The sequence below is a fragment of the Gopherus flavomarginatus genome, chromosome 18 (genome assembly GCF_025201925.1).
Source record: "Gopherus flavomarginatus isolate rGopFla2 chromosome 18, rGopFla2.mat.asm, whole genome shotgun sequence".
NCBI lineage: Eukaryota > Metazoa > Chordata > Testudines > Testudinidae > Gopherus > Gopherus flavomarginatus.
This window is the reverse complement of record NC_066634.1, coordinates 4,855,226-4,881,123: the sequence shown is the minus strand read 5'-3', so window position 1 is coordinate 4,881,123 and position 25,898 is coordinate 4,855,226. Positions and strand designations below refer to the sequence as shown.

General features: G+C 66.9%; 2 protein-coding genes across 8 annotated transcripts; one reads left to right on the top strand and one right to left on the bottom strand.

Moving 5' to 3' along the window:
- Positions 1-2,405: 2,405 nt before the first annotated feature.
- LOC127036982 (toll-like receptor 13) lies at positions 2,406-15,927 on the bottom strand. 5 transcript variants are annotated; one of them, XM_050928275.1, is made up of 3 exons: positions 15,889-15,927; positions 5,208-8,205; positions 2,406-2,744 (listed from the first exon to the last, which is right to left on the bottom strand). In XM_050928275.1, the coding sequence occupies exons 2-3, from the start codon at positions 7,901-7,903 to the stop codon at positions 2,582-2,584; spliced, it is 2,859 nt and encodes a 952-aa protein (XP_050784232.1). In that variant the 5' UTR covers positions 7,904-8,205; positions 15,889-15,927; the 3' UTR covers positions 2,406-2,581. The 5 variants fall into 5 exon arrangements, with proteins under 5 accessions (XP_050784232.1, XP_050784230.1, XP_050784231.1 ...); XM_050928273.1 differs by lacking the exon at positions 15,889-15,927 and adding an exon at positions 13,560-14,036 and having other exon boundaries at positions 5,208-8,457; XM_050928274.1 differs by lacking the exon at positions 15,889-15,927 and adding an exon at positions 13,560-14,036.
- LOC127036984 (brain-specific angiogenesis inhibitor 1-associated protein 2-like) lies at positions 12,463-25,771 on the top strand. 3 transcript variants are annotated; one of them, XM_050928276.1, is made up of 14 exons: positions 12,463-12,619; positions 16,727-16,802; positions 17,183-17,269; positions 18,336-18,397; positions 18,682-18,753; positions 19,294-19,431; positions 20,954-21,106; positions 21,931-22,143; positions 22,620-22,857; positions 23,622-23,805; positions 24,081-24,152; positions 24,442-24,616; positions 25,210-25,253; positions 25,463-25,771. In XM_050928276.1, the coding sequence occupies exons 1-14, from the start codon at positions 12,572-12,574 to the stop codon at positions 25,533-25,535; spliced, it is 1,635 nt and encodes a 544-aa protein (XP_050784233.1). In that variant the 5' UTR covers positions 12,463-12,571; the 3' UTR covers positions 25,536-25,771. The 3 variants fall into 3 exon arrangements, with proteins under 3 accessions (XP_050784233.1, XP_050784235.1, XP_050784234.1); XM_050928277.1 differs by lacking the exon at positions 12,463-12,619 and adding an exon at positions 16,115-16,188; XM_050928278.1 differs by lacking the exon at positions 21,931-22,143.
- The last annotated feature ends 127 nt before the right edge of the window (positions 25,772-25,898 follow it).

The following is a 25,898-nucleotide window of genomic DNA, read 5'->3' as shown; positions in this document are numbered from 1 at the left end:
GGGGGCCATCACTGGGGCCTGTGCTGTGCCGGAGCTCAGCTCACCTGACCACCACAGGCCTTGAATCTGTGACTCTAACCACTAGACCCCACTCCCGTCGAGTGCACCTTGAGGAATGGGGTCCAGGGTCTTTGCCCTCTAGGTGGCACCAGCTCTGAGCTGCCCCAGGGCAGGGACTGGCTGGCTCAGGGGGGCAGGGAATGGGGCCTGGGGCCTTTCCCCTCTAGCGGGCACCAGCTCCCATCTGGCCCCAGGGCAGAGACTGGCTGGCTGAATCCCAGGACCCCATGGGAAATGTTCATCTTCCAGAACCTTTCCAGTAATTCAAGGGCAAAGGGGTCTTAACTGGGGTCTTGGCAGATGGTCTTGAAATAGGATCAACCAGTAATTCCTCCCTGCTGGGATCTGGGGGCTGTTTCTACTTAACTAGTCAAAGCCAGAGGCAGGGGGCTGGGAGTGTGGACTCCTGGGTTCTAGCCCCGGCCCTGGGAGGGGAGTGCGGGGGGAGCCGGCCATGAGGTTCCTAACTGGGTGAGTGATGAGAGAGGTTGAGATGATGGAGGAAGGGGGAGGGGGTAAACTGAGGTAATGTGGGCAGGGCTGGTGGTGTTAGGGGGCAAGCAGTGGCGAAGTGGATGGGGTAGTGGGGCTGTGGGGAGCTCCTTGAGCCATTCTAGCATTTTGGGAGGGGGCGGCTGGGGCATGGGGGGGGAATGGAGCCCCACAGCATCGGCTGATGCTCCAGCCCCTCCTAGAATGACTCCAGCGTGTGGAAGGGGGGCACTGGTGGGGGGCAGATAATGGGGGTCAGTGGGCAAGGGCGAGAGGTTAATAGGCAGGACGTGGGGTCACTGGGAAGGCAAAAGGGTGGGATGGGTCCATGGGAAGGGAGTCAATGGCCAGGGTGGGGGGGGGGAGCCAGAGAGGTCAGTGAGGTGGGGGGTCAATTGGAGGGATGAATGGCCAGGGGGGCTGGGGGTCAGTGAGGAGGAGGTGGATGGGAGGGTTGGTGGCCAGAGGGGAGCTGGGAGTCTATGGCAACTGGGGACTGTGGGTGAGGAGGGGGGGGGAGGTCAATGGCTGGGGGACTGGGGGGTCAGTGAGGAGGGGGTTGATGGGAGGGGTCTATGGAAAGGGGGGGCTGGGGTCAGTGAGGAGGGGGGGGGTCAATGGCTGGGGGGGCAATCCCCCCCTTACCTGGAGGTGCTCCAGCCTCTCCTTGAGCGACTCCAGCATGCGTTCCAGCTGGGGGGCACCGGCGGGTGCCTCCCGAGGCGGGTCCTCCATGGTGTTGGGGGCAGCACTGGCCTTGCGGAAGGCAGCCTCATGCCCGGCGCTGCCCGGCGGCTCGGGGTGCTCACGGTGCCCAAAGTGGGGGTACTCGTTCTCCCGGCCGGCCCCCTCCTGGTGTCCATGGCTCAGATTGTCCTCGTGCCCACCCAGCCCGTGCTCCCCACCCGCCCGCCCCTCGCACTGGCTCAGCTTGGCCGTCAGCTCCCGCACCATCTCCCGCTGGTCCAGGATCGTCTCCTTCTGGTGCACCACTGTCTCCCGCAGGCGCAGGATGGTCTCTTTGGCCTCCTCCAGCGTGCCCACCCAGTGCCCCCCGGCCCGCGGCTGCGGGGCCTGCTGGCAGCCCGTCTCCAGCTCCAGGGGCATGGGGCTGCAGACAAACTTGGGCAGGGCGTACTCCCCCCTGCCGCCAGGCACCCAGCAGAGGGCCCAGAGGAGAGCCCAGGCCGGCCACATCCCGGCACCCGCCGGACCCCTTGCCACCTCCCCAAGCCTTCCTCCCGCGGCGGCGCCTGGCTGATCTGTGCCAGCGACCAGTTGGGACTTTTCTGTTTCTCGCTGCCCCCCCCCGGCACCGGCCCATCTGCCTTGATTTCTCAAATCTCCTGGTGATGGGCAGAGGGCGTCCGTCTCCCTGGAGATGGGGGAATTAGACGGGCAGGTTAATGGGCTTAAGGAGTCGTGGCAAAGCTCCCCCACCCGCCCCTGGCAACGGGACCCAGGTGTCCTGGAGCCAAGCTGGAAGGGATCAGGGGCTTTTGGCAGCTGAAAGGAGCCTAAGGAATTGGGAGGGATTTAGGGAGGGGAAGTGACACGCCGGGACACCGAGGGGCTTTCCATGGCCACCGGGGATGAGTCCCCCGGCGTGGAGCAGCGTGTGTGTGTGTGTCCAGAGCCAGACATCTTCCCTGGAGTCAATCTGGAGTCACCTCTTACTGCAGTGTGGACAGGGCCAGGTTCTGATCTCTGCTATCCCAGGGTCAATCCGGAGTCACCCCTGACAGCATGGGAGCGAATCCAGAGTTGCACCAGGGGACCATGGAGTTAAAGTTAAGCTCCCCCACCCCGAGCCACGGGCTGTTGGATACAACACAGTAAATAATCCAGCTTTATTCCATAGAGCGCCTATATAAACAGCCGCAGGTGTCACTGCCCCCTGCTGGCTGCAATAAGCCCCGCTCGCTGCTGGGTCATAGTCCTCGTACCACTCCAGGCAGACGGGGAGTCTCAGACAGCACCGGCTGCAGAGGCTGGGGTGCGGTTCTCTGCCTGCAGCCCCAGGCTGGGGTTACTCAGCCACGTTGAACGGAACCAGCCGCCCGGCTTCCCCGCCGTCCGCCAGGGCCTCCCGCAGCTGGGTCCAGAACACGTCCTGGGCCTCGGGCTGCTCTGGCCACTGCAGGTAGCTGCGCTGCTTCACCAGCTTTCGCAGCCGGTGGTAGGGGGAGAGGCTGCGGGGGGAAAGGCCGAGAACTGAGCCCCAGTACCCACAGCACAGGGCACCCGCTCCCCACAGCGCCCCCGGGAGTGCCCCCCACAGCCAGCACCATGGCCCCACTCCTCACAGCGCCCCCAGGAGCACCCCCCAGAGCCAGCACCATGGCCCCACTCTCCACAGCACCCCCAGGAGCTCCCTCACAGCCAGCTCCCCACAGCACCCCTAGGAGCTCCCCCCACAGCCAGCACCCCCCTTCTCCCCACAGCGCCCCCAGGAGTGCCACCCACAGCCAGCATCATGGCCCCACTCCTCACAGCGCCCCCAGGAGCACCCCCCAGAGCCAGCACCATGGCCCCACTCTCCACAGCACCCCTAGGAGCTCCCCCCACAGCCAGCTCCCCACAGCACCCCTAGGAGCTCCCCCCACAGCCAGCACCCCCCTTCTCCCCACAGCGCCCCCGGGAGTGCCACCCACAGCCAGCATCATGGCCCCACTCATCACAGTGCCCCCAGGTGCTTCCCCACAGCCAGCTCCCCACACCACCCCCAGGAGCTCCCCCAGAGCCAGCACCCTCCCTCTTCTCCCCACAGTACCCTCGGGAGTTCCCCCCACAGCCAGCACCCCCCTTCTCCCCACAGCGCCCCCGGGAGTGCCCCCCACAGCCAGCACCATGGCCCCACTCTCCACAGCACCCCTAGGAGCTCCCCCCACAGCCAGCTCCCCACAGCACCCCTAGGAGCTCCCCCCACAGCCAGCACCCCCCTTCTCCCCACAGCACCCCCGGGAGTGCCACCCACAGCCAGCATCATGGCCCCACTCATCACAGTGCCCCCAGGTGCTTCCCCACAGCCAGCTCCCCACACCACCCCCAGGAGCTCCCCCCAGAGCCAGCACCCTCCCTCTTCTCCCCACAGTACCCTCGGGAGTTCCCCCCACAGCCAGCACCCCCCTTCTCCCCACAGCGCCCCCGGGAGTGCCCCCCACAGCCAGCACCATGGCCCCACTCTCCACAGCACCCCTGGGACCATCCCCACAGCCAGCTCCCCACAGCACACTGGGAGCTCCCCCCAGAGCCAGCGCCCTTCCCCTTCTCCCCACAGCACCCCCAGGATCTTCCCCCAGAGCCAGCACCCTCCCCTTTCTCCCCACAGCGCCCCCGGGAGTGCCCCCCACTGCCAGCACCATGGCCCCACTCCTCACAGCGCCCCCAGGAGCACCCCCCAGAGCCAGCACCATGGCCCTACTCTCCACAGCACCCCCAGGAGCTCCCTCACAGCCAGCTCCCCACAGCACCCCTAGGAGCTCCCCCCACAGCCAGCACCCCCCTTCTCCCCACAGCGCCCCCGGGAGTGCCACCCACAGCCAGCATCATGGCCCCACTCTCCACAGCACCCCCAGGAGCTCCCTCACAGCCAGCTCCCCACAGCACCCCTAGGAGCTCCCCCCACAGCCAGCACCCCCCTTCTCCCCACAGCGCCCCCGGGAGTGCCACCCACAGCCAGCATCACGGCCCCACTCATCACAGTGCCCCCAGGTGCTTCCCCACAGCCAGCTCCCCACACCACCCCCAGGAGCTCCCCCCAGAACCAGCACCCTCCCTCTTCTCCCCACAGTACCCTCGGGAGCTCCCCCCACAGCCAGCACCCCCCTTCTCCCCACAGCGCCCCCGGGAGTGCCCCCCACAGCCAGAACCATGGCCCCACTCCCCACAGCACCCCCAGGAGCACCCCCCAGAGCCAGCACCATGGCCCCACTCTCCACAGCACCCCCAGGAGCTCCCTCACAGCCAGCTCCCCACAGCACACTGGGAGCTCCCCCCAGAGCCAGCACCCCCCTTCTCCCCACAGCGCCCCCGGGAGTGCCACCCACAGCCAGCATCATGGCCCCACTCATCACAGTGCCCCCAGGTGCTTCCCCACAGCCAGCTCCCCACACCACCCCCAGGAGCTCCCCCCAGAGCCAGCGCCCTTCCCCTTCTCCCCACAGCACCCCCAGGAGCTTCCCCCAGAGCCAGCACCCTCCCCTTTCTCCCCACAGTGCCCCCGGGAGTGCCCCCCACTGCCAGCACCATGGCTCCACTCTCCACAGCGCCCCCAGGAGCATCCCCACAGCCAGCTCCCCACAGCACCCCTGGGAGCTCCCCCCAGAGCCAGCGCCCTCCCCCTTCTCCCCACAGCACCCCCGGGAGTGCCCCCCACAGCCAGCACCATGGCCCCACTCCCCACAGCACCCCTGGGAGCTCCCCCCAGAGCCAGCGCCCTCCTCCTTCTCCCCACAGCACCCCCAGGAGCACCCCCCAGAGCCAGCACCACCCCCTGCTCTTCACAGCACCCCCATAAGCTCCCCCCAGGCAGTGCCCCCCAACCTGCTCCCCACAGCACCCCCGGGAGCTCCCCCCAGGCAGTGCCCCCCATCCTGCTCCCTCCAGTCCCCTGCTGGGAGGGGGTGGGGCTGGGATAGCCACGGGGGCCTCACCGGAAGTTGGGGATGTCCTCGAGGAAGACGACGACCAGCGGGTCGTGGCCCCGGTAGTAGGCGCGGGCGCAGGCCAGGTGGATCTCCAGCGAGCACCACTCGCTCTCCAGGGCGCGGGCACTCAGCAGGCACAGGGCCTTGCGGCTGCCGCTCACCCCACGCTGCACGTTGTCCAGGTAATAGACGCCGGGGGCGAAGTCGCGGGGCCCGAAACAGAGCCGGAAGCGGGGCAGCCCTTCCTCCTCCAGCTTGGCCAGCAGCGTGTGCACCACCCAGGCCTCGTCCTCGGCGCAGCAGGAGACGTAGGCATCGTACTGGTAGCCCCGCCGGTCCCGCCGCAGCCGGCCCCAGCCCCAGGCCCGCAGCAGGTAGAAGCCGTAGCGGAGGGTCCAGCCCAGCTTGGCACTGGCCAGGGACCCCACCAGCGTCAGGGAGATGGCGGCGAACGACCCTGCGAAGAAGACGATGCCCAGGTCCGCCCAGCAGAAGGAGAGATCGTGGGCTTGGAAAAGCCCCTCGCTCACGCTGGGCCCCAGGCAGAGGTAGGAGCCCAGCAGGGCCACCTGGACCCCCGGCTCCGCCGCCGACCAGTTCTGGAACCAGGCGTTCTCGCAGGAGCAGGCCAAGGGGTTCCCGGCCACGTCCAGGAAGCGCAGGGCGGCCAGGCCGGCCAACGGGGCCCGGCTCACGTTGCGTAGCCCGTTCTCCCGCAGTGAGAGCCACTCCAGGGAGGCCAGGCTGGAGAAGACCTCGCCGGGCAGGTCCCGGAGGGAGCTGCCGTCCAGCCTGAGCCGGCGGAGGCTGCCCAGGCCTTGGAAGAGCCCCGGGCGTAGGCTGAAGGGCCCTTCCCGGCTGGGGTAGATGTCGGAGAGATCCAGGAAGAGGAGACCAGCCAAGGGGGCCAGCGAGAGGTTCAGGAAGATGCCACCGGGGTTGTCCCTCAGGCTGAGCTCCTGGAGGTTTCCCAGCCCTTGGAAGAGTTTGGAGGGCAGCCGGACAGGGGGCCGGGCCTCCTGCGAGCCGAGATCCAGGCCCCGCAGGGCCGGCAGGCCGGCAAAGGGGGCGGGCGAGTCATACTTGCCATAGGCCAGGAGGCGGTTGCGGCTGAGGTCCAGGGTCTCCAGGGCCTTCAGGCCCAGGAAGGAGCCCTGGGAGAGTTTGTAGAGACCGTTCTGGGCCAGCGAGAGGTGGCGGAGGGAAGTGAGCCCCTTGAAAGCCCATTTCTGGAGGGTGAGGATGCGGTTGCCAGAGAGCAGCAGGGTGCGGAGATGGAGGAGGCTCTGGAAGGCGGAGGTCTTGATGTACTGGAGGTTGTTGTCACTTAGGTCCAGGGCCTCCACCTTGCGGGCATAGACGAAGGTGTCACGGGTGACGGCTGCCAGCTGGCAGCCCTGCAGCAGCAGGGTCCTCAGGGAGGCCATGCCCAGAAAGGTCCCCTTGTAGAGGTAGGTCAGGCGGTTCCTGGACAGGTCCAGGTGGGTCAAGGCGCTGAGGGGCCGGAAGACGCCGTCTTCTAGCTTGGTGAGGTGGTTGCGCCGCAAGATGAGGACCCGGAGCCGGGGCAGCGCCCCGCCCCAGGCACTCTGCTTCAGCTGCTGGACCTTGCACTTGTCCAGCGAGAGGGACTCCAGGCGGGTGAACAAACGGAAGACGCCCCCCTGCAGCCGGCTCAGCGGGGTGGTGGACAGGTCCAGCCAGGTCAGGTTGGTGCAGGCGCCCAGCAGGGCCAGCCGGGACGGCGGGACCTTGGAGTGTTTGATGTCCAGGCTGGTCAGCGCCGACAGGCTCCCCAAAACCTGGCAGGCCAGCCCCAGGTCCGAGTCCAGCGCTGGGCGCATGCTGGACCAGTGCAGAGCCGTCAGGTTGGGCAACGGCAGGCCCAGAAGATGGGAGATGTTGAGGGGGTTTTCGTCCAAACTCAGCTTCTCCAGGCCGGGCGCGGCGCGGAAGGAACCAGCCTCCAGCCCGCTCATGTTGTTGCGGGTCAGATTGAGCGAGTGCAGGCCGGGCAGGGAGCAGCGGGCGAGGTCCAGCCAGGTGATGCTGTTGTTCCGCAGGTTGAGGTCCCGCAGGAAGGGCATGGAGATCAGGCCAGGCCCAGGGCATGGGGCAGAGATCCGGTTGGAGTCCAGGTCAAGGAGGGAGAGGTTGGCCAATTTGCCGGTGGCCGTGGCCACCTCCTGCAGCTGGGAGAGCTGGTTGTTGGGCAGGTGGAGCTCCAGCAGGCCGGGCTGGGCCGCCAGGGCGTTGGGGTGGAGGGTGGCCAAGACGTTGCCCCCTAGAAGCAGCACCTGCAGGCCAGTCAGCTCTGCCAGCTCCGTGGGGCCCAGGGCCACCAGCTGGTTCTGGCTGAGGTCCAGCAGCTCCAGCTCCTGCAGGCCCTGGAAGGCGCCGGTCTCCAGGGCGCGGATGCGGTTGCGGTCGAGCCGCAGCTCCCGCAGGCGGGGCAGGTGGGCAAAGGTGGCGGGCGCCAGGCCTTGCAGGGCGTTCTGGGAGGCGTTGAGCCAGAGGGTGGAGTTGGGCAGTGGGGCGATGGCCGGGCCCAGCTGGGTGATGCCACGCCCAGTGCAGCTGGCGTAGCCTGGCAGCTCGTAGGGCAGGAGGCACCAGGCGAAGCCAAAGGCACCAGCACAGCGAGCACAGGCGGAGGCTGCAAGGAGCCAGAGGGGCAGGGCCAGAGGCTGGGGCTGGGGCATGGCGTGTGTGCGTGTGCGTGTTGCCCCGTGCTGGTTGTGTGTGCACGTGTGGGTCTGCCCGTGCTGGCACAGCTCAGAACACGCCCTGCTTACATCCCCTACCCCACCCGCTGACCCCCCACGCAGTGACCTCCACCCACTCCCAGCAATGAGTGACCTGGGGCGGGGCTTCCAGCTACATCCCGGCCCCTCACCGTGATTGACAGCTCCCCCTCTCCCCTATCTGATGGCAAGTGCCTTAAAAGAGCCTCAGTTTCCCGCTCCTGGCTGGGGCTGAGCCAAGCGGCCTGGCACAGAGACACCTGCAACGAGAATGCAAATTGCACTTCGGTCACTAGTGATTTGAGCTGAGGGGTGAGCAGGGAGCCCGGACTCCTGGGTTCTTTCCCCAGCTCTGGGAGATCAGTGGGGTCTAGCGGTTAGAGCAGGGCTGGGTTGTGTTCACAGCTAACAGCAAGTGTGTGAGAGACCTTCCAGGGCCAGACATCATTTCTCTGCTTCACTTCCCCTTCTGCAAAGCTGGGCTAAGGAAATTCGCTCTGCAACCCAGAGGTCTGTGGAATCAGAGAGACAATGATCAGAAAGGGCTTAAATCCGGGCTAAGCAGGGGCAGTGTTGGCACCCGCCCCAGGGCAGGGACTGGCTGGCTCAGGGGGGCAGGGAATGGGGCCCGGGGCCTGTCCCCTCTGGGGGGGCACCAGCTCCCACTTGGCAGCAGATGCTGGGGCCCATGAATGCCAAGTTTGTTGGGTCTCAGCCCTGCTCCCAGGTGCCCCTGGGGCATGAACCTCACCACCACCACTACCCCCACACGCTTCCCTCCACCTCTTTCTTGTGGTAGAGTGAATGAAACCATTTCTGGGAAGCGGCAGTGCCCCCCAGGCTGCCAGGGCCCCCCTGCCAGGGCTCAGACCCAGCACCCCAGGGGGCAGTGGGTCTCGGGGGCAGGGTCCCCAGGGGCCTTCATGATCTGGGTTCGGCGCTGTCCCATCCTTGCTGGCAGGGGAGGGAGGGTTGGGGACAGCTGGGGGCCTGCAGCAAGTGCAGGGGGAAGGGGTATGTCTATGTGACCAGACCCCTCAGTTTGGCTGGTGCCCCTCACTCCCGACTCGCAGCCCCCTGCTAGCCTGGTCCTGGGCTCCGCCCAGCCCTGCCAGTGCCCCTCACTCCCGACCTGCAGCCCCTGCTAACCCAGCCCTGGGCCCCTCCCCAGCTCTGCCGGTGCTCCTCACTCCCGACCTGCAGCCCCTGCCAGCCCAGTGCGCTCTCTCTCTCTCTCTCACCTGCTAGCACCGAGCTCAGACTTTCAGCACCCTCCGTCCCAACTCCTGGGATGAGTCAAAAAACTTTTCCCCTGGGCGTCACTGGCCGCTACTTCCTCATTGTGAAACACAGCGACACCATCGGAAACCTGCTGCGGAAATCACAGCACCCGGGCCAAGGCACAGGGTGTGCAACAGGGGGCGCCCTCCGCCATAGGGGTCATTGACCCCCACTGAGCCCCTCCCCCAGCCCAGCACCCCCTGCTAAGCCCCCCACTCCGCCCCCCGCAGCCCAGAGCCCCCTGCTGAACCCCCCTCACCCTCCACAGCCCAGCACCCCCTGCTAAGCCCCCCTTCCCACCCCCCGCAGCCCAGAGCCCCCCGCTGAACCCCCCTCACCCCAGCACCCCCTGCTGGGCCCCCTCCTCACCCCTCTCAGCCCAGCACCCCTGCCGAGCCCCCGCCCCGCCCCCTGCAGCCCAGCGCCCCCTGCTGAGCCCCCGCCCCGCACCCGCAGCCCAGAGCCCCCTGCTGAGCCCCCCCTCACCCTCCACAGCCCAGCACCCCCTGCTAAGCCCCCCTTCCCACCCCCCGCAGCCCAGAGCCCCCCGCTGAACCCCCCCTCACCCCAGCACCCCCTGCTGGGCCCCCTCCTCACCTCTCTCAGCCCAGCACCCCTGCCGAGCCCCCGCCCCGCCCCCTGCAGCCCAGCGCCCCCTGCTGAGCCCCCTCCTCACCCCCCCACAGCCCAGCACCCCCCGCAGCCCAGAGCCCCCTCCTGAGCCTGCCCTCCCCACCCCCTCTAGCCCAGCCAGGACCACCACCAGCATTTTGGGCGCCCTAGGCGGTGGACGGTCCCGCCCCCGAAATACCACCGACGACCGGGGCAGCCGCTGCCCACCAATGTTAGCGCCCTGGCGACCACCTAGATCTCCTAATGGGTTGGGCCAGCCCTGAGCCCAGCACCCTCTGCTGAGCCCCCACCCAGCTCCCCACAGCCCAGCGCCCCCTGCCGAGCCCCCACTGCCAGCTCCCCACAGCCCAGCGCCCCCTGCCGAGCCCCCACCGAGCTCCCCACAGCCCAGCGCCCCCTGCCGAGCCCCCACTGCCAGCTCCCCACTGCCCAGCGCCCCCTGCCGAGCCCCCACTGCCAGCTCCCCACAGCCCAGCGCCCCCTGCCGAGGCCCCCCTGCTCCCCACAGCAAAGCACCCCCTGCTGAGCCCCCCTCCCCACCCCCTGCAGCCCAGCATCCCCTGCCGAGGCCCCCCTGCTCCCCACAGCACAGCACCCTCTGCTGAGCCCCCCCTCCGCACTCCCTGCAGCCCAGCGCCCCCTGCCGAGCCCCCCCAGCCCAGCACTCCCTGCTGAGCCCCCCGCCCCGCTCCCCACAGCCCAGTGCCAACGAGGGGGTGGGAAGCCGGTAAAAATTACCGGAGCCCGGCGGTCTGGAAGCGGGCCTGGGGCCCGACTTTGTCATCCCTGTTTAGCCGGTCCACCCTTGCTGAAGGGTCCGAAAACTTTTTTTTTCACAGGGGCCGAACCTGCTCTCGGTGCCCCTGCACCCCCTGCTGAGCTCCTGCCCCACCCCCTACAACCCAGCGCCCCTGCTGAGCCCCCACCCCGCCCCCTGCAGCTCAGCGCCTCCCCGAGCCTCTGCCTCGCTCCCCACAGCCCAGCACCCCTGCTGAGCCCCCACCCCGCCCCCTGCAGCTCAGCGCCTCCCCGAGCCTCTGCCTCGCTCCCCACAGCCCAGCACCCCTGCCGAGCCCCTGCTCCCTGCAGCTTTGTGCCCCCACTGAGCCCCTACTCTGCCCCCTGCAGCCCAGCGCCCCCTAGCGCCATGCTGGGGCATTGGGGCAGCCCTGACCGCTGGAGAGCTGCAGTGGCAGGGGGTGGGCAGCAGGGGTCAGTCTGACCCTGGGCTCGGGGCTGAGCCAGGGACGATCCAAATCCGGCTGCGAGATTGCTGGGGCGGGGGCGATGCTGGCCGCGGTCCCATGGGAACAGGGAGCCCGGAGCACCATGGACGTGCCTGGAAGCCCAGCCAGCCCTGGGGGGGAGATGCCGCTAACGCCAGGTCTGGGGGTGGGGCGGGCACCAGGATCCAGGGAAGTGGAGGTTGCAGCAGACACGTCTTTGCGTCTGGAACCGGGTCGGGGAACCCAGGGGTGGAGATGGGGGGAAGAGAGGGTGAGGGCAGAGCCCTGCTGGTGCCCCTCACTCCCGACCCGCAGCCCCTGCCAGCCTAGCCCTGGGCTCCCCCCCAAGCCCTTCCGGTGCCCCTCACTCCCGACCCGCAGCCCCTGCCAGCCTAGCCCTGGGCTCCCCCCCAAGCCCTTCCGGTGCCCCTCACTCCCGACCCGCAGCCCCTGCTAGCCCAGCTCTGGGCTCCCCCCGAAGCCCTTCCGGTGCCCCTCACTCCCCACCCGCAGCCCCCATTGCACATCTGAGACATATTTTACAATTACTGTTAATATTTGGCCACTGAGCTTAGTAGTTAGACAGGAGAGCGCCCCCTGCCGAGCCGCCTCCCCACCCCTGCCACCCCACCCGCTCCCCAGCGCCCCCCAACCCCCGCCCCCTGCCGAGCCCCCCACCCCACTCCTCACAACCCAGCACCCCCTGCCGTTCCCCTCCTGCTCCCCAGCGCCCCCCCCGAGCCACCGCCCCGCCCCCCGCACCCCAGCGCCCCCTGCTGAGCCCCCCGCCCCGCACCCCAGCGCCCCCTAGTGCCAAAGGGCCCAGCCCTGACAGCCGGGGGGGGCCGCTCCTGTAAGACCAGCCCCCGGGTCCGTCCATCGGGCTGGTTCCAGCGGAGCCAACACGTTCCGTCCGGGGTGTGTGTGTCTGTATTTCAGGGGGGGAGGGTGTTAGCCTGTCTCTTTAAATATGGAAACGAGCCAAAGAGGCCACGCCCATTTCATGCTAACCTGGCCCAGATTGGGAGGGGCGGGGCGGTCGCGGGCGACTCCTGATTGGCTGGAAAGTTTCTTTTCAGGCTGGAGTTTTGGCAGGACCTTTTTGTGTCAGTCTCTGGCACTAGGTCCTTCCCACCCCCCCCCCCGGGCACCCCGCTTCCCCCTCCCCCCCAGAGCCCCCCCTCCCTGAGCCTCCCATAACCCTTCCCCCGCAGCATCCCGACCCCAGACTCCCCCGAAACTCCTTCTCCCCCTCCTGGACTCCCCCCGCTCTCTGCCCCCCCCATCCCTCCCCATAAGCTCTGACCCCCACCCACCCCGCTCCCCTCCCCCTCCCCCCCCCTCCCTTCCTGGCCCCACAGCCCCAACTCCGCCTTCCCCTCTGCTGGTGCTGCCCACCCCGCCCTCCGCCCCTTCCCGCCCCCCCACCAGGTCCCTGCCTCGGGGCTCGCTGCCTTCCAGCTCCCGGCCGGTCCCCGGCGCCAGCATGTCCCGCTCCGACGAGGTCAACCGGCTCACGGAGAGTGTCTATAGGGTGAGCCCCGCCGGCTCCCCCCTCCGTCGGTCCCTTCCCTGCTGCCCCCGCCACCCCTCTCCTGTCCGTCCCTCCCGTCCCTTCCCTGCCTTCCCCCCCAGCGCCCCCCCGTCCCTTCCTTGGTCCCTCGCCCCGTCTCGCCCCCCCGCCAGTCCCTTCCCTGTTGCCCCTTCCGGCTCCCCCCCACGCCGGTCCCTTCCCTGCTGCCCCCTTCGGCTCCCTCCCCTCCCCGCCGGTCCCTTCCCTGTTGCCCCTTCCGGCTCCCCCCCCACGCCAGTCCCTTCCCTGTTGCCCCCTCCGGCTCCCCCCCACGCCGGTCCCTTCCGTGCTGTCCCCTCCGGCTCCCCCCCACGCCAGTCCCTTCCCTGTTGCCCCTTCCGGCTCCCCCCCACGCCGGTCCCCTCCCTGCTGCCCCCTTCGGCTCCCTCCCCTCCCCGCTGGTCCCTTCCCTGCTGCCCCCGCCAGCCTCCCCCCACCCGCCGGTTCCTCTCGTCCCTTCCCTGCTCCCCTCCCTCGCCGGCTCCCCTTTCCCTGCTCTCCCTCGCCAGCCCCCTCCCCCCTCCGCCGGCTCCTCTCACTTGATCCCCCGCTGATCCCTTCCTTGCCCCCCGCCTGATTCTCTGCGCCCCCGCCCCCCCCCTTGCCTGCACACTTATTCTACTCCCTGACCCCGGCCGCGCTTCCCCCCCGCACTCCTTCCATCTCTCGCCAGGAGCTTTTCTAGACCCCCCCCCACCTCCCCGGAGCCCCGAGCCCCTTTGGTAGCCTGGAAGGGAAGAGTTTGGGGAATTGTTTGGGGAGGGGGGGTGATGGTGGAGGGTGCATGTGTGGGGGTAGATGGAGGGGGGTGGGTCTAGATTCTGTTGTCCCCCATTTGCTCCGTCCCACCTGTGGGTGGGGGGTTGGGGTGCTGGGGGCCCTGCTGCTCACCCTGACTCACTGGGTCCTGGGGATGGGTTGGTTGCAGGGTCTGGTCCCCTCGGCTTCTGGCTCTTTCTGGGGCTATAGGCTTTAACCCCAACCCACGGGACAGCCCTGAGGGGTGGGGTCAATCCGGAGTCACCCCTGATTGCGACAGGGCCAGGTTCTGATCCCAGCTCCACCCCAGGGTCCATCTGGAGTCACCCTTGTTTGCAATGGGACTGGGTTCTGATCTCAGCACCCCTTGATTCAATCCGGCGTCACCCCAGATTGAAACGGGGCCAGGTTCTGATCCCAGCTCCCCCTTAGTGTCAATCCGGAGTCACCCTTGTTTGCAAAGGGGCTGAGCTCTGATCTCAGCACTCCCTGGGTTCAATCCAGAGTCATCCCTGATTGCAGTGGGGCCAGGTTCTGACCTCAGCCCCCCAGCTCCACCCAGAGGCTGTGCACCATGGAGATCAGGATTCCCCCTGGAGTTTGGACCCATTCCTGCTCGGCAGGGAACGAAGGGGGAAAAATGAACCCTCAAATGCTGGGATGAGGGAGGGGGTCGAGGGGATGGTTTCCTGCCCATGTCACTGGTGGGTTCATTTGGTGTCTACGGGGAGCAACAGGTGCTGGGTTCTCAGCTCCCTTCCATCCATCCGTCCTCCCACACACCCCTCCATCCCTGTCTGCACCCCTCCATCCCCAATGTAATCGCTCTATCCTCCCCCCAGTTACGGCAGGGACCCCTCCTTCCATCCCCCTCCATGCAGCCCCCACTCTGGGATCCCCCCCAAGATGGGATGTGATCCCCCCCAAAGGGCTGTGGTGCTGAGCACTGGGGGAGGGGGGAGGGCTGCACCTTGTGTGGATTCCCCCCCCCCCAAGTCCTGCCAGCCCCTGTCCCAGCTGACCAGGAGCCTGGGAGATTAGATTTGGGGCGGGGGGGGGGGGCAGGGCGCTGCAATTTCTGTCTGGAATCAGATTCTTTTAAAAGGCTAATTCGTTCCCGGGGAAACAGCCTGTGGGAGCCCAGAGAAATTGGGCTGGGCTCCAGACTCCTCTCGGATCCGCTCCCCCAAGGCCTGGGGGCCAGAGAACAGCCCCTGCTCAGCCCCCCTTCCCCCCCGGCTACACCCCTCTGGCTCCACTGTTTCCATGAGGTGGATCAGTCCATCTGTCCGTCCTCACCCCTGCGTCTACATGTCTAGCGATAGCTACATGTCCTAGTTTGTTATTGTAGGGCCTACGCAGGCTGCTTTGCCATTGTAGGGTTGCTTGGGAAACCAGGAGTCCTGGCTCCCAGCCCCCCCCAAACCACTATACTCCCTTCTCCTCCCAGAGCCAGGGAGAGAACCCAGGAGTCCTGGCTCCCCTCCCCGACGGTGTCTTTGCACTCGACCCGCTGTCCCCAAAGCCATCGGGCTGAGCCGACTGATCCGGGCTGAGCCATTGCTGGGCTCCTGAGTGCCGGGCAGGGAAGGGCTGGCAGCCGGCTGCAGTCCAGCGCCCAGGGGCCTTCGCTCCAGCCAGTCGCCCTCCTGCTGGGGCAGCCGGGCCGGGCCTGGTGCTGATATGCCCTTAGCCAGCCCCATCTGCCACCTGCCGGGGATTAGGGGCGCCAGAGTCCCGGGGCTCAGTATGGTGTCTGTCCCTCCGCTCTCCGTCCGTCCTCCCCCTCCCCGTCATCTGTTCATCCATCTTCACACCCACCCTCCTATCCATCCGTAAGTCCACCCCCAGCCCCCGTCATGTCCATCCATCTTCACACCCACCCCTCTATCCATCTGTCCCCCCATCCATCCTTCCGTCCACCCCTCTATCCATCCGTTCTTTCACCCCCACCTCTCTATCCATCCATCCATTACCCCTCTATCCATCCGTCTGTCCACCCCCTCACTCCCGTCATCTGTCCATCCATCTTCACACTCATCCCTGTATCTCTCCATCCCTCCCATCCATCCGTCAGTTCACCCCCCACATCCATCCATCCATTCACCCCTCTATCCATCTGTCCATCCAAGCCCCCCCTCTGTCATCTGTCTATCCATCTTCACACCCACCCCTCTATCCATCCGTTCACCCCTCTATCCATCTGTACGTTCACCCCCCACCCCTCTATCTATCCTTCCGTTCACCCCTCTATCCATCCATCCACCCCCCACCCTCCATCATCTGTCCATCCATCTTCACACCCACCCCTCTATCCGTCCGTTCACCCCTCTATCCATCCGTACGTCCCCCTCCTCACCCCTCTATCTATCTGTCCGTTCACCCTCTAGCCATCTGTCCATCCACTCCCCCACCCCGGCCTCCATCCGTCTGTCCACCCCCCACCCCTCTAGCCATCCCTCCCCACACACCTCCTCATTTGTCTTTCTCTCCGTCTAGCCACCCTTCTGTCCATCCCCGTATGTGCTCCTCCGTCCAACCCCATTCCCATCCACCCCTCGCCACACACTCCCCGGACCCGTCCCTCGCTCCCCCTCCTAGCACCCCAGATGCCCCTTCAAGTGTCGCTTTGCTTAGGAATAAAATATCTTGGTGTCCTACAACGTAAATCTTCAACATAAGGAGCCTGGTGGCTCTTTAAAGACTAAGAGATTTATTTGGGCATAAGCTTTCGTGTGTGAAAAACCCACTTCTTCAGCTGCAAATGCAGTGTAAATCCTGCCACCCCACCACCCAGGATACCCAGCCCCTGCGCCCCAACCCGGAGGGGCTGCATCCCAGCACTGGCCAATGAGTTCCTGTATAGCCAGCCATGGCACCCCACCCCAGAGGGGCCATGTCCCAGCGCCGGGCGAGGGGCCCCATATACCCAGCCCCCACGCCCCACCCCAAAGGGGCCATGTCCCAGTGCCGGGTCAGGGGCCTCATATACCCAGCCCCCATGCCCCACCCCAAAGGGGCCATGTCCCAGTGCCGGGTCGGGGATCCCTTTTATACCCAGCCCCACCCTAGAGGGGCTGCATCCCAGTGCTGGGCAAGGGGTCCCCATATACCCAGCCCCTGCGCCCCACCCCAGAGTGGCCGCATATACCCAGCCCCAGCGCCCCACCCCAGAGGGGCCGCATCCCAGAGCCGGGCGAGGGGCCTCATATACCCAGCCCCAGCGCCCCACCCCAGAGGGGCCATGTTCCAGCACCGGGTGACAGCACAAGCACTGTGGAGCTGTGATCACCCCCCTGTTTGGTGCAGGTGATTCTGGACCAGTTCAACCCCGGCCTGAAGAGTTTTGTCACGATGGGGAAGAGTTACCAACGAGCACTCTCAGGTAAACCGCAATTTCCCCACAGACCCCCCCAGCCCATCCCTGCCCTGGGGCCAGATGGAAGCCAGTGCCCCCTAGAGGGGAAAGACCCCAGGCCCCATTCTCCACCCCCTGAGCCAGCCAGTCCCTGCCCTGGGGCCGGATGGGAGCCAGCGCCCCCTAGAGGGGAAAGACCCCAGGCCCCATTCCTCCCCCCCAAGCCAGCCAGTCCCTGCCCCGAGGCCGGATGGGAGCCAATGCCCCCCCCCAAGGGGAGGCCCCGCGCCCCATTCCTCCCCCCCAAGCCAGCCAGTCCCTGCCCCGAGGCCGGATGGGAGCCGGCGCCCCCCAGAGGGGACAGGCCCTGTGTCAATCACTCCGTCGCGTGCTCTCTCTCCCGGCAGGGGTGACCGTAGCGGCCAAGGGTTATTTCGACGCCCTGGTGAAGCTGGGGGAATTGGCCAGCGACAGCCAAGGGTCCAAGGAGCTGGGTAGGTGATGCCTGGGACAGAGGGCTGGGTGCGGGGAGGGGGCTGGGCCGTCTGCTCCAGGTCAGATCCACGGGCCCATCTGCTCCGGTATCCTGCCTCCTACCCACCCGCCTGGATCAGCACTATGGGCCCAGTGCCCCTGGCGTCCCACCCCACCCCCCAGGTCTCCATGCTGGGGCTTCCTGCTGCAGGAAAATCCTGTTTTCCTGCTGGAAGCCAAGATTTCCTCCGGTCTCCACTCCCCCGTCCAGGGCTGGGCCGGCCTTGCAGACTGTGTGGGGGTGGGGGAGTGTGTCTGTGTCCTGAGAATCCCCCCCCAAGGCCCACCCTTTGCCCCCACCCCCTGGTTCCAGCTTTAACCCTTTACAGCCTGGGGGGCCAGCTCCCCCACACACTCTGCTGCCAGGGCCCAAATTCCCCCTCCCCCAGGGTGTGACCTGCCTGGGGGGAGGGAAGGAGTTGAGAGGCTGGAGGGGCTCAAAGAGGTGGTGGGGGTGGAGTGAGGGGGGCTGAAGGGGGGATTGTGTCTCTCTGCCTCTGGGAGAGGGAAGGGGCCATGGTGCACACTGGGGTGGTGTCGTGCATGTGGGGGGGGTGCATGCAGGGGTATGTGCGGCTGGTGAGCAGTGTGTGAGCAGGGGTGGGGGGGTGTAGCAGGTGGTGAGCGTCTGGGAATTTGGAGAGGGGATTGTGCGTGTGCAAATTATGGCAGGTTTGCACAGGTTGTGGGAGGAGTGCGTGTGGGTGTGTGCAGATGGCGGGAACCGGGAGGCGGGTGTGTGCAGACGGGCAGAGTGCGAGTTGTAGGGCAGTGTGGGGGTGACCGGCTGTGGGGGGGGAGCCGGCCCCGCTCGCCAAGGCTAATGTGATAGTGCCGGGCGTGTGCAGGGGATGTGTGTTAACGGGTGGGGGGCCCTGCTCACACGCGTGTGGAAAAGGTGAGCCAGGTCCTGGGTGAGGGGGGCAGACGGGACCAGGCTCTTTTGCCCCACAGGGGATTATGGGATGGATTAACACCCCCCCCACACACACACACACACACCTCTGTCATTTCCCCGTCCCCCAGGGGACACCCTGTTCCAGATGGCTGAGGTGCATCGCCAGATCCAGGTGCAACTGGAGGAAACGGTGAGTATCCCCCCTCCCCCACATTGTGTTATTCCCCCCCCCCCACCTCCCCAAAGCCCTGGGGCGCCTCCCACCCGCCCTCGCTGCCTTCTCAGCCCCCCCCACGACCCCTCCCCGCCCTGCCCCCAGAATTACTCATTCACGGAGAACAGTTGGAAGGGAGGGGGGATACTGGGGATTGGGGTGACATGAGGGGGGGATACCATGGGGAAGATGTACTGGGGGGGAGCGGATCCCTTGTTCGCTGTCCCCCTCTCACCCCTCCACTCTGTCCCCCCCTGCAGCTGAAGCTTTTCCACTCGGAGCTGCTGGCCCAGCTGGAGCAGAAACTGGAGCTTGATGTCAAGTACCTCCTGGTAAGAGCCCCCCGTGTGGTTCCCCCCAGCCCTGCGGGGCCCCCCAGTCCGGTGCCTGCTGCCTCCTGTGCCCACCAGCCCCCCTGCACCCAGCCCAGCGCCCCTGACTCCCCTCAGCTTGGTGCCTGCCCCTCTGTGCCCCCATGTACCCAGCCCCCCCATGTACCCCCCCATTTCCCCCTTTCCAATTTCCCACCCCTACCAAAGGCTTTGGCCCATTGTGGCTGTGAAAGGCCTTTGCCATCTCCCTGCCTCAGTTTCTCCAGTTGCACCATTCATAAGTTCAGATTGGGGTCCCTGTCACACTGGGTGTTGCGTGCGTGCGCGCACACACACACACCATGACTGAGATGTGGGGGGGGGGGTGTCCCCATCATGCTGCATAGAACCCCCTCTGAGATCTGGGGGGGTCCCTGTCGTGCTGGACACTGCACAGACCGAGCTGGCCTCGCTTAGGGTCCTGGGGAGTCACATTCGCTCTCCCCCCAGCCCCAGCCCCGGGGCAAGCTGACCCCCCCCCGCTCTCCGGCGCCCCCGCAGGCTACCCTGAAGAAGTACCAGAGTGAGCACCGGGCCAAGGCAGAGGCCATTGAGAAGTGCCAGGCCGAGCTAAAGAAACTGCGTAAGAAATGCCAGAGCAGCAAGAACCCCCAGAAATACGGGGACCGCGAGGTGCAGGTGAGGTGGGGATTGGGACTGGGGGGGGACTAGGAGGTGCTGGGGAGGGTAAATCCGGTGGAGAGCCCTTAATCTGGGAGCAGGGTCTGGAATAGGGGTCTGCCCCACAGGGCTGAGACCCTCCCCTTCCCCCCACATGTTGACGTTCCTGCCCAGTCCCACACTCGCACACACGGCGCGCTCGGCACGGGCTAGACTGCAGTGGAGCCGCCCTGAACACGCCCGCACGTGAGCCCGATGTGCTAAAACATGGGGAAGCGCTAACACGCGTGGCACACACGGTGTCCCCGGGCTGGAACGGGGTAGACGTGTAATGTATACGCCAACGCACAGTACATACGTGGCAGACACCCACACCCACACGCAGGCACATGCGTGGGCACACGGGCACTGGGAAAAGCCTCTGTATCTCCAGGGCTGGCCGACAGGGGGGGCAGAAAGGACCCCAGGCCACAACACCCCCCAGCCCCCCAAGGGGCCCCTGGCAACGAGGGGCAGAGCTTAGGAAAACAATGGGATCGGCCAGGCTCCCGCAGGAGACACGGGGCTGTCATGTCCGGCCGGAAGCCGCAGCAGGATGTCAGTGCCGGAGGCGGGGGGAGGCCGGGGCAGCTTGGGAGCTCCCCCACCCCACTCCCTGCATCGCCCCCGGTGGCCAGAGGCGGGCGCTGCTGTCTTGGGAACGGTGGCTCGGGGCGCAGGAGGGATTGGGGCCCCGCGGGGCTCGCAGCTCCTAAGGGTTTTAACATTCTTTGGCCAGCTGGTGCCTGGGACCCTAATCTCCATAAGGGGCTTTGGATGGATGGACTGTTGGGGGGGGGTGGTGGAACACGCATGGGGGCGGGACATACACTGGGGGGGCACCCACGCTGGGTGCGGGGGGAGACATAATTGTGGGATGCAGAGTGGAATAGTTTCTGGCAGGTGTCTCATGCCACCCCCGCCAGGTAGTTCCCTGCCCCCCTGCCTCTGCTCAATGGGTCCCCCCCCGCCGCATTCACTCCCCTCCCCCCTCATTAGCATGTCAGGCACCTGCTCCTTCCCCTCCCCCCCCGCTCCCCGCCTTGGCTCTGGAAGGCCCCCCTTTGTCGGCACTCATTGCCTGGGGAACCATTACTTCGGGGTCACGGCCCCCATTCTACAGGCTGCCAGAGGGAGTGGGGGGAAGTGGGGCGGGCAAGGGGAGGATGGTGGTAACCCTTTCCCCCACCAGGGCCTGCTATGGGGGGGGGGGCAGGGGACTGTGGGGGGGGTTAACCCTTCCCCCACCGAATCCAATGTGGAGTGTCGGGGTCTGATATGGGGGTGTTATTTGGGGTCCAGTGTGGGGCATCAGGGTCTGATGTGGGGGGCTATTTGGGGTTTAATATGGGGTGTCAGGCCAATATGGGGGGGATTATCTGATGCAGGGTTGGTATCTAGGCCCAGTTCTGAAGTGGTGAGGTCTGATATTGGGGTGATTCGTGCCCCCCCATGCTCTGATGCCCCCTTGGACTCTTTTCTTTCCCCCCCCCCCCCCCAGTACGTAGAGGTGATGAGTGCCAAGCAGAGCGAGCTGGACCGCTTTGTGGCGGAGGGATACAAGGCTGCTCTGACCGAGGAGCGCCGCCGGTACTCGTTCCTGGTGGATCGCCAGTGCGCTGTGTCCAAGCACTTCAGTGCCTACCATGCCAAGGTGAGCTGCCCGCCCCGTATCCCTCCGCCCCCGTGGGATCCCTCCATCCCCTGGGGGGGAGCATGCAGACCCCGTATCCCTCCACCCCGTGTCCTTCCGCCTCCGAGGGGCCACGTAGACCCCGTATCCCTCCACCCCATATCCCTCCACCTGCTGGGGAGGGGGGTGCACACCCCGTATCCTTCCACCCCATATCCCTCCGCCCTTATGGGATCCCTCCATCCCCTGGGGGGGAGCATGCAGACCCCATATCCCTGTGTCCTTCCGCCCCCGAGGGCCACCCGTATCCCTCCACCCCATATCCCTCCACCTGCTGGGGAGGGCGGTGCACACCCCGTATCCTTCCACCCCATATCCCTCCGCCCTTATGGCATCCCTCCACCCCTGGGGAGGGGGCATGTACACACCGTATCCCTCCGCCCCGTATCCTTCCACCTGCTGGGGAGGGGGCTGCATGCCCTGTATCCCTCCACCCCATATCCTTCCACCTGCTGGGTAGAAGTCACGCACTCCCTGTATCCTTCCATCCTGTATCCCGAAGCCCCCACAAAGAGCCCCCTAGTGGGACGTCACCTGCACTCTTCCACCTTGTGCGCCCCACCACCACTGGGGGGGCAGTGCGGACGAGCCCCCGCGGGCAGCACAGGCCCCATGTTAGGGGATGTGGGGGAGTGGTGTAGTTCCTATGGGGCCCTGGTTGGGGGTCGTGCTGTGGACTGGGTGCGGGGGGAGTGGGAGCCCCATGGAGGGTGGGGGCTCCCCTCGCTGGGCATGTGGGGCAGTGTAGGGCCCCCCCTCACCCATCTCTGTCCCCCGGCTCGCAGGTGAAGGAGTTGCTGGGGGCCAAGTTGCCTGGTTGGCAGCAGTCCTGTGTCCAGCCCACCCGCCTGCCCGACCGTGCTCTGGCCCTGGTGAAGCAGACGGCCAACAGCCCTGCCACGCCCGCCATCTCCGACCCGCTGCCTGGCCCCCAGCCCCTGGAGGTGCCCCCCGAGCTGGCCCCCCTGCTGGGGGGCGGGGGGCTGGCCCTCAACCACGTATGTCTCTGCCCATGGGGGATGGGGAGGGGCCATTGCCTAGGTGTTGGGCCCTTCGGGAGAGACCCGGACTCCTGGGTCCCATTCCCAACAGAGATGGTGACTTGGGCACTAAGGGAAAGGGGTAGGGTCCCCCTGGCAGTGACCTGGCTTCCTGGGTCCTCATCCCCAGCTAGGACGGTGACCTGGACTCCTGGGTCCATTTTCCAAGGGCAGAGCCCCTGGGACGGCGACTCGGACACCTGGGTCCATTTTCCAAGGGCAGAGCCCCTGGGACGGCGACTCGGACACCTGGGTCCATTTTCCAAGGGCAGAGCCCCTGGGACGGCGACTCGGACACCTGGGTCCATTTTCCAAGGGCAGAGCCCCTGGGACGGCGACTCGGACTTCTGGGTCCCCAAACCCAGCTGGAAGGGTGACCCTGATCCCCAGTGAGCAGAGCCCCTCCCCCCTGCTCCCCATCTCTCCCTCCGCAGCGCGTCTCACTGCTGGAAGCGACTCCGCTCCCCAACGGCGACTCTCACCGCACCCAGGACTCCCGTGACCTGGGGCACCCGCCCGCCAGCGAGCCCCTCACCGTCCCGCTAGGCCTGCCGGCCCCGCAGCCTGCACCAGCCACGCAGACCCCGCCGCCACCCAGGGCCAGCGAGGGCTACTCCTGTACCCTGCCCATCCCCCGCAAAGCCTCCGCGGAGACCCGCCTTGCCACACTCAGTAAGTGGCCACCGGTGCCCCTCACTCCCGACCTGCAGCCCCCTGCCAGCCCGGCCCTGCCTCCTAGCTCTGCCGGTGCCCCTCACTCCCAACCCACAGTCCTCTGCTAGCCCAGCCCTGCCCCCTCCAGCCCTGCCGGTGCCCCTCACTCCTGACCCGCAGCCCCCTGCTAGCCCGGCCCTGCCCCCCAGCTCTGCTGGTGCCCCTCACTCCTGACCCGCAGTCCCCTGCTAGCCCGGCCCTGCCCCCTCCAACCCTGCCAGTGCCCCTCACTTCCGACTCGCAGCCCCCTGCTAGCTCCCACACGTTTGCTGCTGAAGCTGAGCCTGACTGGCTCGTCCCACGTGTGACCCCAGGTGGGGGCGTCCCAGGCCCTGGCACATGGTGCAGGCTCTTTGGGAGAGTTGCTGGGGGGAGGGTGACCCCCCCCCTCCCGCCTCAGGTCTGGGCGATTTGCCTGGCCTAAGCCAATTAAGAGTCCAGCGCTGAGCAGCCTGTTCCGATTTCGTATCCTGGACTGACCCGGCCGGGGCTGGGATGGGACGGGATGGCGAGGGGGGGGGCTCAGAACGCCCCACACCAATATCTCTCCCCCCCCATCCAGTTTTTGTCTCTACCTGTTTCCCCTCCTCTGAGCTCCTCCGGGTCACCCCAAGCCCCCCAATGCCCTCGTCTAAGACCCCCCCACATATCCCCTGTGTGCCCAGGGGCAGGAAGGGGGGGAAATCCCCAGCCTGACCCCCCCTTCTCTTCCCCCCTCCCAGCAGAGAACAGGACCCTGCCGCGGGTCGGGGCGCTGGCCGAGCGGCGCCGGGTGCAGGCCGTGTTCTCGCACGCGGCCGGCGAGAGCAGTACCCTGCTCAACTTCCAGGAGGGCGACGTCATCGCGCTGCTGGTGGCCGAGGCCCGGGACGGCTGGCACTACGGGGAGAATGAGGCCACACGCATGTGAGCCCCCCCGCCTGCGCTAACCACTAGCCCCCCCATAGCCGGGAGAGAACCCAGGAGTCCTGCCTCCCAGTCCCCCTCCCCCACTAGACCCCCCTCCCCTCTCAGAGCCGGGGATGATGGATCCGGGCTCCTGAGTTCCAAGTCCCTGGTCCGGATCTGGGTCCCGGTGGGGCCCTCGCTGGGCTCTGTGGGGCTGTGACCTCAGCCACTCTCTGGGAGGAGGGTCCAGGTGTGTCTCCATCCTGCCTGATCTCTGCTCCCCCCACCCCCAGGAAAGGCTGGTTTCCCTTCTCGTACACCCGACCTGTCCCCCCTGCCGAGACCCCTGAGAAACCCCACGGCAGGTGAGCTGGGGGCTGGGTGTGCCACGAGGTGGGCGGGGAGAGGGGGAATAGGGGGTGACAGCTGGAGGAGTGGGGGCTGGGGGCTTGGAGAGGATGGGGGGCCAGGCAGTGGTATTGAGTTGGGGGGAAGGGGTGGGGGAACGGGGGAAGGTACAGGGGGCGCAGAGTGGGATAGAGGGGGTGGTGCTGAGCTGGTGGCAGGATGCGGGGCACAGAGAGGGGGAGCTTGGGGCTGGGGTGGGGAGAGTATGGGGGAGCTCATTTTAACCCTGTCTTTCCCCCACCCCAGTTTTCCCCTGAGCAAACTGAACAGCAGCAGCACGGGGACCCTGGACAAAGCAGGGTGCGTGGCCCCTAGCCTGGAAGGGGGCCATGGGGGGGCCACCTTTCGCTATACCCCCTCCCCCCACTCCAGCACCTTCCGCCAGCGCCCCTATAGCATGATGAACCCCGACCTGTCCCAGGTGAGTTGGGGGAGGAGCTTCCAGGCGAGCACCCCCCGCTGGCCCCTGGCTGGATCCTGGGGTCCCTCGGCTCCTCTTGGGGCGCAGCTCCTCCCCCCAGTCTCTCCTCCTGAGGCCTGGAGCCTGCTGCCCAGCCTTGAGTGCGCCCCAACCCTCGAGACTCCCCACCCACCCCCCGGCCCCCAGCCACGCCTCCAGGGTGCCAGCCCAGCCGGGGGGCGCAGGGGCGTAGCCTCGGGAGTTGTTCCATTGCAATGGCCGGGCACTTCATGTCGATGACCCTCCGTTGGTGGTGCTTTGCCTGCCCGCCTCTGGGGTGCCAGGCTGGCCGGGGGTGCAGGGGGCTGGCAGCATGGCACGGAGACCGGGAGCGAATTGGTCAGTTGTCCAGTGCCCCCAAACTACCACTAAGGGGGCCCCACTAAAGAACCCCCACCCCGTCCTCCTGCAATCCCCACCACCAAGTGCCACCTGGGGCCAAGTGTGGGCATTGCAGGGCCAGCCCGGTGATCACCACATGCCCCGCCCCCTGTGCCCCCCACCCCCACCGTCTCACCCTCCGGCTAATGTGATTCTCTCCTTCCTCTTCCCAGTTAGCGAATGAATTTGGGAGCCCCCCGAACTCCTCCCCATCCAGGTGAGAGCAGCGAGGTCCGCGCCCCCCACCCCGGGGCTCCAACCCTAGGATTCTCTCTCCTCCATGGCCCTAGTGCCAGGATTTACCCCCTCCAGCCCCCCACCCATCAGGATAACCTCCCCCCGGGGCACTGGCACCCAGATTTATGTGTCCCCCCCCCCCAGCTCCCACTGAGGCCCCATGACCCATGCCCTCTCTCCCTCCCCCAGGTCTAACCCCTTCGCTCACGTCAGGCTGAAGCGGACCGTGACCAATGACCGCTCGGCGCCGCTGATCCAGTGAGGCCCCGAGGGTGCCCGCTGATCGCCCCCCGGGGGAGAGATGCCAGGAGCCCCCCACTCGGGAAGGACTGGGGAGCTGGTGTGGGCCTCGCCACCCCCCCATGCAGCCCGCGGCTCCCTCTAATGGCAGCTTTGCAGAAGAGCATCCCAACACCAGGGCTGGGGCTGTATCGCGCAGCGGGAGGGGTTGGGGTTCGAATCCCGCCGGCAATGTCTGGAGGCGGGGGGGGAGCAGGAATGGAGGTGGGCCCCGGGGAGCCAGAGTGTGGGGGGATGGGGGAAGGGAGAGAGAAGGGAGGGGGAGAGGCTGCCCCCCGAGATAGAAATGCCTCCTGAGGGCTCTGCCCACCCTAGAGCGACCCCT